This window comes from Anomaloglossus baeobatrachus, chromosome 2 (assembly GCF_048569485.1).
Source record: "Anomaloglossus baeobatrachus isolate aAnoBae1 chromosome 2, aAnoBae1.hap1, whole genome shotgun sequence".
Taxonomy (NCBI): Eukaryota; Metazoa; Chordata; class Amphibia; order Anura; family Aromobatidae; genus Anomaloglossus; species Anomaloglossus baeobatrachus.
In genome coordinates this window covers 723,158,881-723,180,061 of record NC_134354.1, presented here as the reverse complement: position 1 = coordinate 723,180,061, position 21,181 = coordinate 723,158,881, and the positions used below count along the sequence as shown (strand labels likewise).

General features: G+C 50.6%; 1 protein-coding gene across 1 annotated transcript in view; it reads right to left on the bottom strand.

Moving 5' to 3' along the window:
• Positions 1–13,320: 13,320 nt before the first annotated feature.
• Positions 13,321–21,181, bottom strand: part of HSPH1 (heat shock protein family H (Hsp110) member 1) — a 138,345-nt gene continuing 130,484 nt past the window's right edge. Inside the window, exons 16-18 of the mRNA XM_075337357.1 lie at positions 15,667–15,786; positions 14,344–14,505; positions 13,321–14,175 (exon numbers count right to left, since the gene is read on the bottom strand). Coding sequence (XP_075193472.1) covers positions 13,981–14,175; positions 14,344–14,505; positions 15,667–15,786 — 477 coding nt within the window. The 3' untranslated portion in view covers positions 13,321–13,980. The remainder of the gene's footprint in view (positions 14,176–14,343; positions 14,506–15,666; positions 15,787–21,181) is intronic.

Genomic DNA, 21,181 nt, shown 5'->3' with positions numbered 1-21,181 from the left:
CTGTGTCCGGTGGTGGAGACATACCGCTCCCCAGCCGGATAGACTGGCATCCGTGGTGAGGATCACCCAGGACGGGGCCAGGAAGGAGCGTCCCTGAGACAGAGAGAGGGGCCGAAGCCACCACTGAAGGGAGCCCCTGGTCTGTGGCGACAGAGCCACTAGCCTGTGCAAGGAGGAAGTCCGCTTGTCCCAACAGCGGAGAATGTCCAGCTGCAGAGGACGCAGATGGAACTGGGCAAAGGGAACAGCCTCCATTGACGCCACCATCTGACCCAGCACCTTCATTAGGTGCCTGATGGAATGACGGCGGGGCCTCAGCAGAGAGCGCACCGCCAGATGGAGGGACTGCTGTTTGACTAAGGGCAGCTTCACAAGTGCCGGCAGAGTCTCGAACTGCATCCCTAGGTACGTGAGCCTCTGGGTCGGAGTCAGAGTGGATTTGGGCAGATTGACAAGCCACCCGAATTGGGCTAGAGTGGCGAGAGTGAGCGAGACACTCCGCTGACAGTCTGCGCTGGATGAAGCCTTGACTAGAAGGTCGTCCAGGTAAGGAATCACTGCCAACCCCTGGAGGTGCAGAACCGCAACCACTGCTGCCATGACCTTGGTGAATACTCGAGGGGCCGTGGCTAACCCGAAGGGGAGAGCCACGAATTGGAAATGTTCCTCTCCGATTGCAAAACGTAGCCAACGCTGGTGTGAAACTGCAATTGGCACATGCAGATAGGCATCTCTGATGTCGATGGATGCCAGGAAATCTCCTTGGGTCATTGAGGCAATGACTGATCGCAGAGACTCCATGCGAAAATGCCGCACCTGAACATGCTTGTTGAGAAGCTTGAGATCCAGGATGGGCCGGAAGGAACCGTCCTTTTTGGGGACTAGGAAGAGATTTGAGTAGAAAACCGGTACAATTACTCCGTTGGCCTGCAAGGATGCCACGGCCTGAGAGAAGGCGGCGGCCTTGGAGCAGGGGGGAGTTGACAGAAAAAATCTGTTTGGCGGGCTGGAAGAGAATTCTATCCTGTAGCCGTGGGAGATGATATCCCGCACCCACTGATCGGAGATGTGTTGAAACCACACGTCGCCAAAGTGGGAGAGCCTGCCACCGACTAAGGACGTTGCTGGCGAGGCCAGATAGTCAAGAGGAGGCTGCCTTAGTGGCAGCAGCTCCTGCGGTCTTTTGTGGACGCGCCTTTGTGCGCCAGTTGGGTTTTTGGTCCTTGGCTGAGTTAGTGGACGAGGCCGAGGGCTTAGAGGATGACCAGTTGGAGGAACGAAACCTCGACTGGTTCCTACCCTGGGCAGGTTTCCTGGTTTTAGTTTGTGGCATGGAAGTACTCTTCCCGCCATTAGCTTCCTTAATAATTTCATCCAGTTGTTCACCGAATAGCCTGGATCCAGCAAAAGGGAGCCCAGCAAGGTACTTCTTTGAAGAAGCATCTGCCTTCCACTCTCGAAGCCACAAGATCCTGCGTATAGCGAGGGAATTAGCCGAAGCCACCGCAGTGCGGTGAGAAGCCTCCAGCATGGCAGACATGGCATAGGACGAAAAAGCTGAAGCTTGGGAAGTTAAGGCAACCATTTCGGGCATAGATTCCCTGGTGAGGGAATGCATCTCCTCTAGAGAAGCAGAGATAGCTTTGAGAGCCCACACTGCTGCAAAAGATGGGGAGAACGAGGCCCCTGCCGCCTCATATACAGATTTGGCCAGAAGGTCGACCTGGCGGTCAGTGGAATCCTTAAGAGAGGTGCCATCAGCCACTGATACAATGGTCCGGGCTGAGAGTCTAGACACCGGAGGGTCTACCTTTGGTGAATGAGCCCACTCCTTGACCACCTCATGTGGAAAGGGAAAACGGTCATCAGAACCACGCTTTGGGAAGCGTTTGTCAGGACAGGCCCTAGGCTTGGTCACAGTGGCCTGAAAACTGGAGTGGTTAAAGAACACACTCCTTGTCCTCTTAGGCAAGGTAAACTGGTGCTTTTCTGCCAGAGAGGGTTGCTCCTCTGATACTGGCGGATTGAGGTCCAGTACAGAATTAATGGACGCAATCAAATCACTAACATCTGATTCACTTTCGGACAGATCAATGGGGCACATGGAGGTAGCCTCCGAGCCCCCAGTAAAGGCATCCTCCTCATCCTGTGAGTCAGCTCTTGAATCAGAGCCGCGGGACGAGGAAGGAGAGGGGACCCTGCGTCTCCTTTTAGGAGGACAGGGTCTGGGACCAGATGAAGAATCCTCTGTGAGCTCCGCTGAGAGAGCCCTAGCAGCAGAGGTGCCCTGAGAAGGGGGCTGATGCATGTTCAGCAAAGTCCGGGACAGCTGTCCCATGGAGTCGGCAAAAGACTGGGAGATTGACCTAGAGAAGGATTCTACCCAAGCCGGGGGTTCAGCCACCGGAGCCGGAGCAGCCGGAGGGACCACTGTGAGTGCGATTCCAGGCTGAGGCATTGTCAGGTTAGAGCAGGCATCACAATGTGGATATGTGCTCGGTTCAGGCAGCACGAGCTTACATGCAGTGCATATTGAGTACAGCCTTGCAGCCTTGCTCCTCGTGTGAGACATACTGCTGAAGTGGGGGCTCTGAGCCAGAATGACCCCCAGAGAGTATATAAGAAGGTCCACAACCGGAGGTTGTGGCTTACCAGACCGTTTGTGTGCCCTCCAGATCCCACAGCCCGGACCCCCAAGCAGCTTAGCAGGGATGCTGCAGCCAGCGCTGATCCAGAGAAAAACGCTGAGAAAATGGCGCCGGAGCGAGGAGAGGGGGCGGGACCTGCTCTGAGAGCAGGATCTGGAGGGCCAAGGAGACTTACAGGGGAGGGGACATGTACTCAAGAGAGGAGTGTCCCTCCCCTGTGCCGAACGGCCGCTGGGCGGAGCCGCACTGTCCCTCTGCATGATTGACATGCGAGGGCAGTGAAATCGAAAGTAGGCCTCCGGCGAAGCCGGGGCCTAAATTTAAGCGATGCGGCCGGCGCGCAGGCACCATCGGCGCGGTTCTCAGGCGACAACCAGAGAACCAGCCGGAAATGTCAGAAAAGTTACACAGCACACTCTCCCACCATAATAAAGTACCGGGACCCCCCGAATATAAACGTCTCAGGTACTTAGCTTGCTGAGACGCAGGGTTCCAAGTCCCTGGGGATGAGTGCTCCGTCCAGCAGGATCCTGAAGGGCTTATTTATTATTAGCCAATTATTATTAATTTTAACAAATATTTGGATGACATGGAGCAGGCAAAGCATTGCTGCAAGGAAAAAGATTTCACTCAGTCTCCTATAGAAAGCAGATTGAAAAAGTGAAACATTTTGCTGAAATATGGTCACTTGCTCTCAAAGAAATAGAAAAATTCAACCGTTCATCAAAACTGACTGTGCATGAGGCAATTCCTTTATACCCGGAAAATGTTAGAGATGTTGCCCATGTGGTTACGGCTTTGCCTCCAACCCAAGTTACTGTAGAGAGGTTGTTCTCTAGCCTTAAAATGATTAGGTCAGATTTGAGGTAATCTATGAAGGAGAATCTGATGGAGGCAATTACACACACACACACACACACACACACACACACACACACACACACACACACACACACACACACACAGACAGAGTACAGACCAAAAGTCTGCCTTCTCATCTCTAGAACAACTATTAAGAGGAGACTTTGTGCAGCAGGCCTTCATGGTAAAGCAGCTGCTAGGAAACCACTGCTAAGGACAGGCAACAAGCAGAAGAGACTTGTTTAGGCTAAAGAACACAAGGAATGGACATTAGACCAGAGGAAATCTGTGCTTTGGTCTGATGAGTCCAAATTTGAGATCTTTGGATCCAATCACCGTGTCTTTGTAGAAAAGGTGAACGGATGGACTCTACATGCCTTGTTCCCCCCATGAAGCATGGAGGAGGAGGTGTGATGGTGTGGGGGTGCTTTACTGCTGACACTGTTGGGGATTTATTCAAAATTGAAGGCATACAGAACCAGCATGCCTACCACAGCATCTTGCAGCGGCATGCTATTCCATCCGGTTTGTGTTTAGTTGGACCATCATTTATTTTTCAACAGGACAATGACCCCAAACACACCTCCAGGCTGTGGAAGGGCTATTTGACTAAGAAGGAGAGTGATGGGGTGCTACGCCAGATGACCTGGTCTCCACAGTCACCAGACCTGAACCCAATCGAGATGGTTTGGGGTGATCTGGACCGCAGAGTGAAGGCAAAAGGGCCAACAAGTGCTAAGCATCTCTGGAAACTCCTTCAAGACTGTTGGAAAACCATTTCTGGTGACTACCTCTTGAAGCTCATCAAGAGAATGCCAAGACTGTGCAAAGTAGTAATGCGAATCTACAATTTTTAGAGTCATGAAAGAAGGGAATTTTGTTACTTACCGTAAATTCCTTTTCTTCTAGCTCTTATTGGGAGACCCAGACGATTGGGGTATAGCTACTGCCCTCCGGAGGCCACACAAAGCACTACACTAAAAAGTGCAAGGCCCCTCCCCCTCTGGCTATACCCCCCCGTGGTATCACGGGTTCTCCAGTTTTAGTGCCAAAGCAAGAAGGAGGAAGCCAATAACTGGTTTAAACAAATTAACTCCGAATAACGTCGGAGAACTGAAAAACCGTTCAACATGAACAACATGTGTACCCGCAAACAACCAAGAAATCCCGAAGGACAACAGGGCGGGTGCTGGGTCTCCCAATAAGAGCTAGAAGAAAAGGAATTTACGGTAAGTAACAAAATTCCCTTCTTCTTCAGCGCTCTATTGGGAGACCCAGACGATTGGGACGTCCAAAAGCTGTCCCTGGGTGGGTAAAGAGATACCTCATGTTAGAGCTGCAAAACAGCCCTCCCCTACGGGGATGTCACTGCCGCCTGCAGGACTCTTCTACCTAAGCTGGCATCCGCCGAAGCATAGGTATGCACCTGATAATGTTTGGTGAAAGTGTGCAGACTCGACCAGGTAGCTGCCTGGCACACCTGTTGAGCCGAAGCCTGGTGTCGTAGCGCCCAGGACGCACTCACGGCTCTGGTTGAATGGGCTTTCAGCCCTGAAAGAACCGGAAGCCCTGCAAAACGGTAGGCTTCCAGAATTGGTTCTTTGATCCATCGAGCCAGGATGGCTTTAGAAGCCTGCAACCTCTTGCGCGTACCAGCGACAAGAGCATCGGAACGGCGTACGGGCGCCGTGCGTGAAATGTAGATTCTGAGTGCTCTCACCAGATCTAGCAAACGTAAATCGTTCTCATACCGGTGAACCGGATGAGTGCAAAAGGACGGTAAGGAGATATCCTGATTAAGATGAAACGAGGATACTACCTTAGGGAGAAACTCCGGAATGATGCGCAGCACTACCTTGTCCTGGTGAAACACCAGGAAGGGAGCCTTGGATGACAGAGCTGCCAGCTCAGACACTCGCCGAAGCGATGGGATCGCAACGAGAAACGCCACCTTCTGTGACAGGCGAGAAAAGGAAACTTCCTTCAGAGGCTCGAAAGGCGGCTTCTGGAGAGCAACTAGAACCCTGTTCAGATCCCATGGATCCAACGGCCGCTTGTACGGGGGTACGATATGACAAACCCCCTACGGGAACGTGCGCACCTTAGAAAGACGTGCTAGACGCTTCTGAAAAAACACGGATAGTGCTGAGACTTGCCCTTTGAGGGAGTCTAGCGACAAGCCCTTTTCTAACTCCTATTGTAGGAAGGAAAGAAAGATAGGCAATGCAAATGGCCAGGGAGACACTCCCTGAGTAGAGCACCAGAGTAAGAAAAACTTTCCACGTTCTGTGGTAGATCTTAGCAGACGTGGGCTTCCTAGCCTGTCTCATGGTGGCAACGACCCCTTGGGATAATCCTGAAGACGCTAGGATCCAGGACACACAAGCCACACAGTCAGGTTCAGGGCCGCAGAATTCCGATGGAGAAAACGGCCCTTGAGACAGTAAGTCTGGTCGGTCTGGTAGTGACCCCGGTCGGCCGACCGTGAGATGCCACAGATCCGGGTACCACGATCTCCTCGGCCAGTCTGGTGCGACGAGTATGACGCGGCTGCAATCGGATCTGATTTTTGCGCAGTACTCTGGGCAAGAGTGCCAGAGGTGGAAACACATATGTGAGCCGGAACTGCGACCAATCTTGCACTAAGGCGTCTGCCGCCAGAGCTCTGTGATCGCGCGATCGTGCCATAAATGCCCGGACCTTGTTGGTGTGCCGAGACGCCATTAGGTCGACGTCCGGCCCCCCCCCAGCGGCAACAGATTTCCTGAAACACGTCCGGGTGAAGGGACCATTCCCCCGCGTCCATGCCCTGGCGACTGAGGAAGCCTGCTTCCCAGTTTTCTACGCCCGGGATGTGAACTGCGGATATGGTGGATGCTGTGTCCTCCACCCACATGAGGATTCGCCGGACTTCCTGGAAGGCTGCTGACTGCGTGTCCCTCCTTGGTGGTTGATGTATGCCACCGCTGTGGAGATGTCCGACTGGATTCGGATCTGCTCCCTTCTAGCCACTTTTGGAAAGCTAATAGGGTAAGATACCCTGCCCCGATTTCCAGCACATCGAACTGAAGGGTGGACTCCTGCTGAGTCCACGTCCCCTGAGCCATGTGGCGGAGACAAACTGCTCCCCACCCTGACAGACTCGTATCTGTCGTGACCACTGCCCAGGATGGGGGCTATGGCAATGAGGTGGGAATAAGCCACTATTGCAGAGAGTCCTCGGCCGTCAGGGAAAGGGAGACTTCCCGTCCAGGGAGGTTGACTGCCCATCCCATTTGCGGAGAATGTCCGATTGCCGTTGGCGCAGATGAAACTGCGCAAAGAGAACTGCCTCGATGGCTGCCACCATCTTCCTTAGGAAGTGCATGAGGCGCCTTAAGGGGTGCGACTGGCCTTGAAGGAGAGACTGCACCTCTGTCCGCAGTGAACGCTGCTGGTTCAGCGGAAGCTTCACTATGGCTGATAGAGTATGAAACTCCATGCCGAGATACGTTAGTGATTGAGTCGGAGACAGATTTGACCTTGCCAAATTGATGATCCACCCGAAAGTCTGGAGAGTCTCCAGCGTAACATTCAGGCTGCGTTGGCATGCCTCGAGGGAGGTTGCTTTGACGAGTAGATCGTCCAAGTACGGAATCACTCCGTGAGAGTGCAAGACTGCTACCACTTGCAAGCCTGGAGATTGGAGAATCCACCTTTGGACCCTGGGTCCAGCGCTGACCACGTCAGGGGAAAAAAGGGATAACGTGTATCCTAAAAACGTTTGGAGAAGACGCTTATCTGGTAAGCGTGGTGTTCCTGGACTGCTTCTCTGAAGTCAGCGTGGCCAGAAAAATACTCAATATCTGCGTGAGATACTGAAAAGGAACTTCTCCTGTTCGTCTCCTATCTCCACTGGGGGAGCTGAGGGAGAAAGATCCAACCTTCCATTGATGGACGGTATAGGATCATTCCGTATGGCGTTACCACCCGGTGTATCCGGATTGAGAGCGATGTCAGTATCAAAGCCCTGAAGAGCTGCCTTTTGTTCAAGTAGATTGCCCATGGGTGCAAGTCTCTATATTATGACTACTCTGTCCCTGTCCATGGACAGGGTTGACAGGAGGTTTCTTTGGCCACAACTAGTAGAGCCCCGGCAGACGAAGTGCTAGAGACCCCGGCAGACGACGTGCTACAGGGGAGCATGCACACAATGGGACGGTGTCATGAACAGCATCCCATGTAGTAAAAACAGCACTGAAAACTGTGTTGCTTTTTTGCCGCTGCCGACTAGCTATCTAGAAGTATATAGCCAAGATTGGTGACCGTACATTGCAATGTATAGCATACAGGCATAAAGTACAAATGACCACTGCAGCACAAGCAATACAAGCAGCATAGAAGCCTGTGCCCTGGCACCCCTGCTCTTCTGCTGCTGTATACTAGTCATCTAGGGGAATATAGCCCAGAAGAGTGACCCTACAGTGCAATGTATAGCATACAAGCACAAGTACAAATGACCACTGCAGCCCATGCAATCCAAGCAGCATAGAAGCCTGTGCCCTGGCACCTCTGCTCTTCTGCTGCTGTAGACTGGTCATCTAGGGGAATAGAGCCCAGAAGAGTGACCATACAGTGCAATGTATAGCATACAAGCACAAGTACAAATGCACACTGCAGCCCATGCAATACAAGCAGCATAGAAAAAAACCTGTGCCCCAGCACCCTTGGTTTTCTGCTGCTGTAGTCTAGCCATTCCAGGAGAATATAGCTAAGACTAGCGACTGTACAGTGCAATGTATAGCATATCAGCATAAACACAAATGAACACCTCAGTCGTGCAAAACAAGCAGCCTAGAAAGCCTGTGCTTTAGCACACCTGCTTTCCTGCTGCTGATGTGTCGCTCCCCAAGCGGGCATATAGCGACCTATGCAGTTAAAAACAACACATGTATACACTGCATATATATTGTGGTCAGCACTATGTGTGCCCTTACCGCCCGCCTATAAGCGGGTGTATGAACGCCACTGTCCTGCCTTGGTGCCCCGAGCTCTGTAATGGCTGCCGGCTTCTTCCCCAGCTCGTGTGAGTAGGGGCGGGCCGTGGGCGTGCCCCCAAGGCAGAGCGGGAATCCGGCGCCCGACAGTGTGCAGTGAGAGGGCTGGAGCATGTAAAAAGGCTCCAGCCCTCGGCGCTGCTGATTGTTCAGCGCCTGTCCCCTTCCCTGAGTGACAGGGAGGGGGCGGGAACGAAGCGGCACTAGGCCGCAGAAGCCGGGGACTGGAGTTATAAGCGCCGCCGCCGTAAAAGCGCGGTCGGCGCCCAGTCCCCGGCGAACTACAAGTCCCAGCCGCGCCGCCGCTCCCGGAGCGTCCGGCGCGGTAGTTCCCAAAACACAAAGTCACTCAGCAAGGCTGCAGTGACTGTAACCCTTTACTGTCCCCGGCGCACTAGCACACCCAGCAAGTCTGGAGTGTGCTGTGCCTGTGTGTACGGGGACACAGAGTACCTGTAATGGTGCAGGGCCATGTCCCTGAACGGTACTCCAGCTCCACATCCAGCAGGTTCAAATGGGTCTGTGGATGGAGCCCGGCGTCAGAGCTTTGAGGCCGGCAGGATCCCACTTCCTCAGAGCCCCTCAGGGGGATGTGGAAGGAAAGCAGCATGTGGGCTCCAGCCTCCGTACCAGCAATAGGTACCTCAACCTTACAACACCATCCAGGGGTGAGAAGGGAGCATGCTGGGGACACTATATGTGTCCTCTTTTCTTCCATCCGAAATAGTCAGCAGCTACTGCTGACTAAAATCTGTGGAGCTATGCGTGGATGTCTGACCTCCTTCGCACACAAAGCTAAAACTGGAGAACCCGTGATACCACGGGGGGGTATAGCCAGAGGGGGAGGGGCCTTGCACTTTTTAGTGTAGTGCTTTGTGTGGCCTCCGGAGGGCAGTAGCTATACCCCAATCGTCTGGGTCTCCCAATAGAGCGCTGAAGAAATAAAGAAAACTCTTTGAATGAGGTGTGTCCAAACATTTGGTCCGTACTGTGTGTGTGTGTATATATATATATTATATATTATGTAATTTATTAGTGTGTTTTGCATATGTACAATTACAGTTTTGTGTTCTAAAGTTGTATTCCAAAAAATATATTTTATGTTCTATCTAAATATCTTGGTTATTGTATCATAAAAATGATTAAATGTCTAATGTTCACATTGTACTACAATACATTTTTCACTTAAATATAAGCAATATATGTGGGAGTCGGAGTTGTGCAGTCTGAGTCAGTGCAAGGGAAATTGATGAGTCGGAGTCGCAGGTTTGGCTTACCGACTGCACAACCCTGCTTTGAAATGTGATAATGGAGAAGGATGTGATCAATTGCATGGATGGCAAGAAGAACAAACAAATCAATTTTGGAACAAATCAAGCCAGACATGTCACTCAAAGCAAAGATCACCAAGCTACAACCTGCCTACTTTGGACACATCATATGAAGAGAGCAATCACTGGAGAAGGACATCATTGTCGGAAGAACAGAAGGAACAAGGTGAAGAGGAAGACCAGCAAACCGATGGCTTGATACTATCAAGATAATGGTGGAGAAGACCCTAGTGCACCTATCCAGGTTCACACAAGATCAGTCTCCCTACAGAGCGTTCATCCAATGCTCAAGATAGAGCTGAAGGCTGCTAAATAATAATGTTTCTCAATGGATTTGCACAGTTTATGGGTGATAAAGGTGTAAAGAGTTCTGAATTTTTTTTTATCTTGGCATGGGTTTTTTGTTTTTTTTTTACATAACAAATCTAGCATTTTAATAGGAGTGTCTAGAAATTTTAGATCGAATGCAAGTTGTCAAAATTGAAAGTATATTGTGTAGAAGTTGCGGGTGAAGCTAACAGTCACCACCCACCCAGACAGCTGCCTCTTGTACTGAATAAAATGAGAGCAGCAGGAAAGAGGGACACTGGAGGAGCGGCCAATCAGGCTAGGTGGGTGGAGATTGAATTAAAGGGTTTTCCAGGACTAAAGGCCGCTTTACACATAGCGACATTTCTAGCAATGTAGCTAGTGAAAGTACCCGCCCCCGTCATTTGTGCGTCACGGGCAAATCGCTGCCCGTGGATGAACAATATCATTGGTATGTGTCAGACGAACATACCTTTGTAACGAAGTCGCTGTTGCCGCCGAACAACCTCTTTTTTTTAGGGGGCGGTTCGTTCAGCGTCACAGCGACGTCACCATGGAAAACACCAATTGCAGCAGAGGGGCGGAGAGGAGCCGCAAGATCGTCACTCCCACCTCGTTGCCGGAGGACGCAGGTACGCTGTTAGTCGTTCCAGGGGTGTCACACATAGCGATGTGTGCTGCCTCAGGAACGACGAACAATCAGCGTCCAGAACGAGGAACGACATTTTGAAATGTCAACAATCAACGATTTGGTAAGTAATTTTGATAGTTAGCGGTCGCACGTAGGTGTCACACGCAACGACATCGCTAACGAGAACGGATGTGCGTCACGAATTCCGTGACCCTAGCGATATTTCGTTAGCGATATCGTTGCGTGTAAAGCGGCCTTAAGATATTCAAAATTAACAATGCGATAAATGGAGTGCTCCAGGATCCGACACTCCCATTAATCAGTATAAGCAATTACAAAGCAAAATGCTACAGCTGCATACATTATTTAGTGGTCACTGCAATTTATTTTCCAGTTTTATATCACATTTTTATAGGGCTTCATGCTAAATAAATTAAAGGCATAGTCTAAAAGCGGGCTTTACACAAGACGACTGATCGTGCGATGCATCGTCAGGGTCACGGTTTTCGTGACGCACATCCGGCATCGTACACGACGTCGTCTCGTGTAACACCTCCTGGCGACGCAGTATCGCTCACAAATCGTGAGTCGTGTACTCGTCGCTAGGTTTCATAAAATTGTTTAACTAAAATGGCGGCGGTTGTTCGTTTCCGTGGCATCCCACGTTGCTCCGTGTGACACCACGGGAATGATGAACAGCAGCTTTACCTGCCTCCCGCGGCACCCGACTGCTTAATGGAAGGAAGGAGGTGGGCGGGATGTTTACATCCCGCTCATCTCCGCCCCTCCGCTTCTATTGGCCGGCTGCCATGTGACGTCTCTGTGACACCGAACGTCCCTCCCACTCCAGGAAGTGGACGTTCGTCGCCCACAGCGAGGTCGTCCGGAAAGTATGTGTGACGGGGGTTAAATGAGTTTGTGCGCCACGGCCAACTAATTGCCCGTGACGCAAAAACGACGGGGGCGGGTGCGATCGATCGCGCTATCGCACAATCGGTCGTATCGTGCTATCGCACAAATCGGTCGTATTGTGTAAAGCAGGCTTAACTAAGCTTTATCACACTTGTTAAACCAGTATATGTGGTGTCACTGCGGCCTTGTGTAGGCTTCTGGCTGGTATTCTATAATTCCAAGCAGAATGTGCCTAGGCTGTTGGAAAACAGAAACCAAAAAAAAAAAAACTCTGCTCCATCTGACAATGAACTGAAATTTGCACATCGTGGTCAGGGAGATCAGGAAGATATTGAGTGACAATTTATGAATGAGGCAACTGCTACTAAGCAGGTTATCGGGCGCTTTCCCAGTGAACATAAAGTTTATAAATATCCGATTCCACCCTTGACCAGTAACCATGCAGGGAGAATCCAAAACATGGGTGTACATTACAGGTTGATTGGATACCTGTTACTGGTAACATTTGGCGTCAATGCTTTTTGGATGTGTTTTGTAGAGCAAGCGGAACATAACCATTACATTTTATACATGTATTCCAACAATTCGGCACCGCTTATAAAATATTCAAGAGCTGTTACAAGGGGGACAAGACAATACAGCCACATACAAAAAGGGGATGAAACACAAGAAAGTTACTAGAGCTGTTGTCATAGGAATGGCCTAGATCTTGCAAAGGTGAGAACTCTGTTTGGGAAATTTACAGCGTGCTGCATTTTACAGCACTGAACATTGGTTCTAGGCCAGAACCTGCTTTTACCAGGTACTAGTCACTCCAATTTACCTCCCCTGGAAACCACTGATGGAAGCCAGTAAATAGATATGGGCTCAGGTACCAAAAATTAAGAGATCCCCAATCTTAAAGGATATCTGACCCACTGGAGGTCCAAAGCAGAAGATATGAACACCATATTTCCCATCACAATTTTAGCATTCTATAAATACAAAACATAATATACAGAGGTTTATCCACCTGGTTGATATTAAGTCTGACCTAATGGGCAGGCTGCCCAGCAACGCAAGTGAATATGTTGTTTGGCACTGCGCCACCATACCAAAAATATGTTTTCTATATCTATAGAACCTACACCTGTCATTATTCATATATGTTAATGTGGCCATGCAAAGCCTGGGACATTGGACATATGGCTCTACTGTTGATTTGATGTCAGGAAGAGGCAAATTCCAAAAAGGACAGAAAAGTGTCAACACACAAACCTGCTGTTTTGTATTCCTACTGACCATATCAAAGGAGGTGGCTGATATGGTCAGTATGATATTCTGCTTAGCAGTGGGCCATTGAACAAACTGGAGGCAGAGATTGTCAGCTCTTCTTCCCAAGGTCCTGATGTTCACATTCATTTTGAAGCCATGCCCCTATCCTTGTGACAATTGCCAATAAAGGACAATAGCTAGATAGTGTTCTGTTCACTCAACATTAATATCACAGCATCACATTACATCTGATTATCAATAGTGTCATGTAGGGACCCATGTCAATTTCAAGAAAGGAAAAACAAAAAAAAAACAACACAATAACCATCACTCTTGAATTCTTAGATCATAGAACTTTATTTACCAAAGTTCTGAAGGCTCCACAACGATTACAATACTATCAAGCACATCTTTTAACTTGTGACTTTTTCGAAGATAACAAAAACCAAGAAAAAGAACAGATTTCCTCAGTGCCAAAATTAAAAACCTGCATTTCACTTTTAACCTTGGAAAAATTAGTTATTAATGGACAATTTGCAGTAATGAACCAAGAGGCTATTTCCATGAGCCTGGCGTCAGCTCCTCATGTCATGCAGGAGAAGTGAAAAGAAAGACAATGTGCTCCCTCCGATTGCTCTCAGTTTTCTTGGTGTTTTATATTAGTCTTTTCTACACAGAAGCCCAATATGAAGTTCACAATTCCACAGGAATTTTGTCTCTTTTTTTCCTTCAAGTTAACAAGATAGCTCTTAATCTAATCCTGTAAAGTATAATTTATAATGAGAAGAAAAAAACTAATTCATAACAATTAAAAAAGAAAATTCTAAAAGTTAGCGTTTTAATAAATAACTTCTTAACTCCTTAGACAGTGTTTGGTCACTTAGTACAGACATGATGATGAGACAAAAAATAAATTGAGGTTGCACATGTAAAAAAAGCAAGGAACAAAAGCAAATTCCAGTGAGTCCCTGTTACAGGAGATTTGGGGACAGAGCACTTTAATTCAAGTCCATGTCAATGGTCTCCTCAGTTGGATGGCAGTCTCCATTCTGCTGAGGAGGGGGCACAGGTTTGTCTTTCTCGTCTTTGAGATCTTCGTTGTGGTTCATGCCATTTATTGGTGTATCAGATTTGGGCGATTCAGTCTTCGGTTTTGGTTGTGTGACAATGCGGTGGCAGCTGCTATCCAATGCCTTCAGAAATATATATAAAAAAGCGAAACATTAGTGGTCATTTGTGCTCACGAGACATTGGTCATTCATCTAGAGATACAAGGGTCCATTGGCCTCTTGTAATATTCCTCAAAGATGCTATTAGGCCATTATGGTCTGAAATTATCAGAAAAGAAATTCAATACTTACAGAAAGCTGTGCTTTAATGTCACGGCCATACACAGCCGGGTTCTGATGTAATCGTTGCTTAGCTTGAAGGTTCATTGCATTATTCATCCATTGCATGGTTTCATGGACACATTTGTCTACCTTCTCCATGTCGGTAGCACTGATGTGCTCATATGCCTCACCCTGTCAATGCATGGCAGAAAGATCAAAATAAGAAAAAACAAGTCGTCTTGTAAGGCCTAAGACACATGGCATAAAAATCGGACCGAGTGGAATGCGAAAAAACATTAGCATTCCACTCGAACCAATATTAACCTATGTCCCAGCACCCATGAGAGATTATTTTCTCGGCCCCAATTGGACCGAGAAAACAATCGCAGCATGCTGCGGGTGTAATGTGATCATTGTTTCTCTCACACCCATTCAAGTCTATTGGGCAAGAGAAAGATCGCACTGCACTCACAGTACACCGGTGTACTGCGAGTGCAGGGCGAGAATTGAAACAGCTGGCTACGGAGGAGAGAGGGAGATAAATCCCTCCCTCCCCTCCTCAGTGCCGGCCCGTCCACCGCAGCTGTTGCCTGGCCGCATGATTGGATCTCAGTCACACTCGCATGAAACTCGGCTCCTGCTGTGCTGCCAGTGTGAGACGAGTGTCATGCGAGGATCGCACTAGTGCCCCGTGTGGCCCCGGCATAAGCGGTACTTTGCACGCTGCGACATCGCAAGCCGATGCTGCGATGACGAGCACGATAGTCCCTGCCCCCGTCGCAGCTGCGATATCATTGTGATAGCTGCCGCAGCGAATATTATCGCTACGGCTGCTTCACATGCACTCACCTGCCGTGCGACGTCGCTCTGGCCGGCGAACCGCCTCCTTACTAAGGGGGCGGGTCGTGCGGCATCACAGCGACGTCACACGGCAGGCGGCCAATAGCAGCGGAGGGGCGGAGATGAGCAGGATGTAAACATCCCGCCCACCTTCTTCCTTCTGCATTGGCGGCCGGGACGCATGTAGGAGATGTTCCTCGCTCCTGCGACTTCACACACAGCGATGTATGGTGCCGCAGGAGCGAGGAACAACATCGTAGCAACGGTCATCCCCAAATTATAGAAATGACAGACGCTACACCGATGATACGATTACGACGCTTTTGCGCTCATTAATCGTATTATCTAGGATTTACACACTACGATGTCGAGAGCGACGCCGGAAGTGCGTCACTTTCGACATGACCCCACAGACATCGCACCTGTGATGTCATAGTGTGCAAAGTGCCCCTAAGAGTTCCCATAGATAAATACTGAGACCGAAAGATCATGTAAAGATATTTAGACGTGTACCTGATTCTTGAATTCCTCTACAATCTTTGTGTAATGCTGTAACCTTTGTCCCAGACCCTCAAACAATTTTGGCCGCTCCTCTGCTTCTCTACACCGCTCAACGACCGGATCACCATGTTTCTAAGAAACATTGTAGAAGTAAACAAAAATAAAAAAAAAGAAGGGAATTTTGTTTACTTACCGTAAATTCCTTTTCTTCTAGCTCCAATTGGGAGACCCAGACAATTGGGTGTATAGCTATGCCTCCGGAGGCCACACAAAGTATTACACTAAAAGTGTAAAGCCCCTCCCCTTCAGCCTATACACCCCCCGTGCTGCCACGGGCTCCTCAGTTTTGGTGCAAAAGCAAGAAGGAGGAAAAAATTATAAACTGGTTTAAAGTAAATTCAATCCGAAGGAATATCGGAGAACTGAAACCATTCAACGTGAACAACATGTGTACACAAAAACAGGGGCGGGTGCTGGGTCTCCCAATTGGAGCTAGAAGAAAAGGAATTTACGGTAAGTAAACAAAATTCCCTTCTTCTTTGGCGCTCCATTGGGAGACCCAGACAATTGGGACGTCCAAAAGCAGTCCCTGGGTGGGTAAATAATACCTCATAATAGAGCCGTAACGGCTCCGTCCTACAGGTGGGCAACCGCCGCCTGAAGGACTTGCCTACCTAGGCTGGCATCTGCCGAAGCATAGGTATGCACCTGATAGTGTTTCGTGAAAGTGTGCAGGCTCGACCAGGTAGCTGCCTGACACACCTGCTGAGCCGTAGCCTGGTGTCGCAAGGCCCAGGACGCTCCCACGGCCCTGGTAGAATGGGCCTTCAGCCCTGAGGGAACCGGAAGCCCCGAGGAACGATAAGCTTCGAGAATTGGTTCCTTGATCCACCGAGCCAGGGTTGATTTGGAAGCTTGTGTCCCTTTACGCTGGCCAGCGACAAGGACAAAGAGTGCATCCGAGCGGCGCAGGGACGCCGTACGAGAAATGTAGACTCTGAGTGCTCTCACCAGATCTAACAAGTGCAAATCCTTTTCACACTGGTGAACTGGATGAGGGCAAAAAGAAGGTAAGGAGATATCCTGATTGAGATGAAAGGGGGATACCACCTTAGGGAGGAATTCCGGAACCGGACGCAGAACCACCTTGTCCTGGTGAAACACCAGGAAAGGAGCTTTGCATGACAACGCTGCTAGCTCAGACACTCTCCGAAGTGAAGTGACTGCTACTAGAAAAACCACTTTCTGCGAAAGGCGTGCGAGCGAAATATCCCTCATTGGCTCGAACGGCGGTTTCTGAAGAACCATCAGCACCCTGTTCAGATCCCAGGGTTCTAACGGACGCTTGTAAGGAGGGACGATGTGACAAACCCCTTGCAGGAACGTGCGTACCTGTGGGAGTCTGGCCAGGCGCTTCTGAAAAAACAGAGAGCGCAGAGACTTGTCCCTTAAGGGAGCCTAGCGACAAACCCTTTTCCAATCCGGATTGAAGAAAGGACAGAAAAGTGGGCAAGGCAAATGGCCAGGAAGAGAAACCCTGAGCAGAGCACCACGACAGGAATATTTTCCACGTCCTGTGGTAGATCTTGGCGGACGTTGGTTTCCTAGCCTGTCTCATGGTGGCAATGACCTCTTGAGACAATCCTGAAGACGCTAAGATCCAGGACTCAATGGCCACACAGTCAGGTTAAGGGCCGCAGAATTCAGATGGAAAAACGGCCCTTGAGACAGCAAGTCTGGTCGGTCTGGCAGTGCCCACGGTTGGCCGACCGTGAGATGCCACAGATCCGGGTACCACGACCTCCTCGGCCAGTCTGGAGCGACGAGGATGGCGCGGCGGCAGTCGGCCCTGATCTTGCGTAACACTCTGGGCAACAGTGCCAGAGGAGGAAACACATAAGGAAGCTGAAACTGCGACCAATCCTGAACTAAGGCGTCTGCCGCCAGAGCTCTGTGATCTTGAGATCGAGCCATGAATGTTGGGACCTTGTTGTTGTGCCGTGACGCCATTAGGTCGACGTCCGGCATCCCCCAGCGGCAACAGATCTCCTGAAACACGTCCGGGTGAAGGGACCATTCCCCTGCGTCCATGCCCTGGCGACTGAGAAAGTCTGCTTCCCAGTTTTCTACGCCCGGGATGTGAACTGCGGAGATGGTGGAGGCCGTGGCTTCCACCCACATCAAAATCCGCCGGACTTCTTGGAAGGCTTGCCGACTGCGTGTTCCACCTTGGTGGTTGATGTAAGCCACCGCTGTGGAGTTGTCCGACTGAATTCGGATCTGCTTGCCTTCCAGCCACTGCTGGAACGCTTTTAGGGCAAGATACACTGCCCTGATCTCCAGAACATTGATCTGAAGTGAGGACTCTTGCTGAGTCCACGTACCCTGAGCCCTATGGTGGAGAAAGACTGCTCCCCACCCTGACAGACTCGCGTTCGTCGTGACCACCGCCCAGGATGGGGGTAGGAAGGATTTCCCCTTCGATAATGAGGTGGGAAGAAGCCACCACCGAAGGGAAGCTTTGGTTGCCTGAGAGAGGGAGACGTTCCTGTCTAGGGACGTCGGCATCCTGTCCCATTTGCGTAGGATGTCCCATTGAAGAGGACGCAGGTGAAACTGCGCGAAAGGAACTGCCTCCATTGCTGCCACCATCTTCCCCAGGAAGTGCATGAGGCGCCTCAAGGGGTGTGACCGACCTTGAAGGAGAGATTGCACCCCTGTCTGTAGTGAACGCTGTTTGTCCAGCGGAAGCTTCACTATCGCTGGAAGAGTATGAAACTCCATGCCAAGATATGTCAGCGATTGGACCGGTGTCAGATTTGACTTTGGAAAATTGATGATCCACCCGAAACTCTGGAGAGTCTCCAGAGTAACGTTGAGGCTGTGTTGGCATGCCTCTTGAGAGGGTGCCTTGACCAGCAGATCGTCTAAGTAAGGTATCACCGAGTGACCCTGAGAGTGGAGGACCGCAACTGCTGTAGCCATGACCTTGGTGAAAACCCTTGGGGCTGTCGCCAGGCCGAACGGCAGTGCCGCGAACTGAAGGTGTTCGTCTCCTATGGCGAAGCGCAGGAAGCGCTGATGCTCTGGAGCAATCGGTACGTGGAGATAAGCATCTTTGATATCGATCGATGCTAGGAAATCTCCTTGGGACATTGAGGCGATGACGGAGCGGAGGGATTCCATCCGGAACCGCCTGGTCATTACGTGTTTGTTGAGCAGTTTTAGATCCAAAACAGGACGGAAAGACCCGTCCTTCTTTGGAACCACAAACAGGTTGGAGTAGAAACCGTGACCCTGTTGCTGAAGAGGAACCGGGACCACCACTCCTTCTGCCTTCAGAATGCCCACCGCCTGCAGAAGAGCCTCGGCTCGCTCGGGAGGCGGAGATGTTCTGAAGAATCGAGTCGGAGGACGAGAGCTGAACTCTATCCTGTAACCGTGAGACAAAATGTCTCTCACCCAACGGTCTTTTACTTGTGGCAGCCAGGTGTCGCAAAAGCGGGAGAGCCTGCCACCGACCGAGGATGCGGTGTGAGGAGGCCGTAAGTCATGAGGAAGCCGCCTTGGTAGCGGCACCTCCGGCGGTCTTTTTAGGGCGTGATTTGGACCGCCATGCGTCGGAGTTCCTCTGATCCTTCTGAGGCCTTTTGGACGAGGAGAATTGGGACCTGCCCGCCCCCCGAAAGGACCGAAACCTCGACTGTCCCCTCCTCTGTTGGGGTGTTTTTGGTTTGGCCTGGGGTAAGGATGTTTCCTTTCCCTTGGATTGTTTGATGATTTCATCCAATCTCTCACCAAACAAGCGGTCGCCAGAAAATGGCAAACCAGTTAAGCACTTTTTGGAAGCCGAATCTGCCTTCCATTCCCGTAGCCACAAGGCCCTGCGTATTGCCACCGAATTGTCGGCTGCAACCGCCGTACGGCTCGCAGAGTCCAGGACAGCATTAATAGCGTAGGACGCAAATGCCGACGTTTGAGAGGTTATGGACGCCACCTGCGGCGCAGACGTACGTGTGAGTGCGTCAATTTGCGCCTGACCAGCTGAGATAGCTTGGAGTGCCCATACGGCTGCGAATGCTGGAGCAAAAGACGCGCCGATAGCTTCATAGATGGATTTCAACCAGAGCTCCATCTGTCTGTCAGTGGCATCCTTGAGTGAAGCTCCATCTTCCACTGCAACTATGGATCTAGCCGCCAGTCTGGAGATTGGAGGATCCACCTTGGGACACTGAGTCCAGCCCTTGACCACGTCAGGGGGGAAGGGGTAACGTGTATCCTTAAGGCGCTTGGAAAAACGCTTATTTGGACAAGCTCGGTGTTTCTGGACTGCCTCTCTGAAGTCAGAGTGGTCCAGAAACATACTCGTTGTACGCTTAGGAAACCTGAAACGGAATTTCTCCTGCTGAGAAGCTGACTCCTCCACTGGAGGAGCTGAGGGAGAAATATCCAACATTTGATTGATGGACGCAATAAGATCATTCACTATGGCGTCCCCATCAGGAGTATCAAGGTTGAGAGCGGCTTCAGGATCAGAATCCTGATCAGCTAGCTCCGCTTCATCATACAGAGAGTCCTCTCGCTGAGACCCTGAACAATGTGATGATGTCGAGGGGATTTCATAGCGAGCTCGCTTAGTCGGTCTGGGACTGTGTTCCATGTCAGAGACCTCACCCTGGGATGTATGAGACACCCCGGGAGAACATTGTTGTTCCAACTGAGGGGGACCAGGGGGCAATGATTCCACAGTGCCCATGGCTTGAGATGCCGGCCTGGACTGCAAGGCTTCTAATATCAGCCATAGTCTCAGAAAGTCTTTCAGTTAAAACTGCAAACTCCGTCCCTGTCACCTGGACAGTGTTAACAGGTGGTTCTCCCTGGGCCACCCTTAGCAGAGGCTCCGGCTGAGTAAGTGCCACAGGGGCAGAGCATTGCACACAATGAGGGTCAGTGGAACCTGCCGGCAGTATAGCCGTACATGCTGCACAGGCAGCATAGTAAGTCTGTGCTTTGGCACCCTTGCTATTTGTGGACGACATGCTGTTGTCTCCTCTGAGCAATACAGGAGGGTATATAGCCAAAAACAACCGTGCACCATACAGTGTAAAGTATAGCCTATAATCATATAATCTATAAGTACACTTCTGCACCAGTGGGGCCAGCACCTAGGTGCTGCTTACCGCCCGCGCAATGCGGTTGTGTGGTCACCAGAATTCCTGCCTGGGTCTCCCTGAGCTTGTCTCCCTTCTCCAGCGTTAGCAGAGCTGACAGGAATGGCTGCCGGCGTCCTGAGGAGAGGAGGGGGCCGTGGGCGTGCCCTAGAAAGTGCGGGAATCTGGTGCCCCACTGTGCACAGTGAGGGGGGTGGAGTATGCAAAGCATGCTCCAGCCTCAGTTGCTGACGTCCTTTACAGCGTCCCGCCCTTCCCCTGACTGGCAGGCCTGGGGGCGGGAAAAGAATGAGACTAGGCCGCAAAAGCCGGGGACTAAAGTTATAAGCGCGGCCGCCGTATAAGCGCGGTCGGCG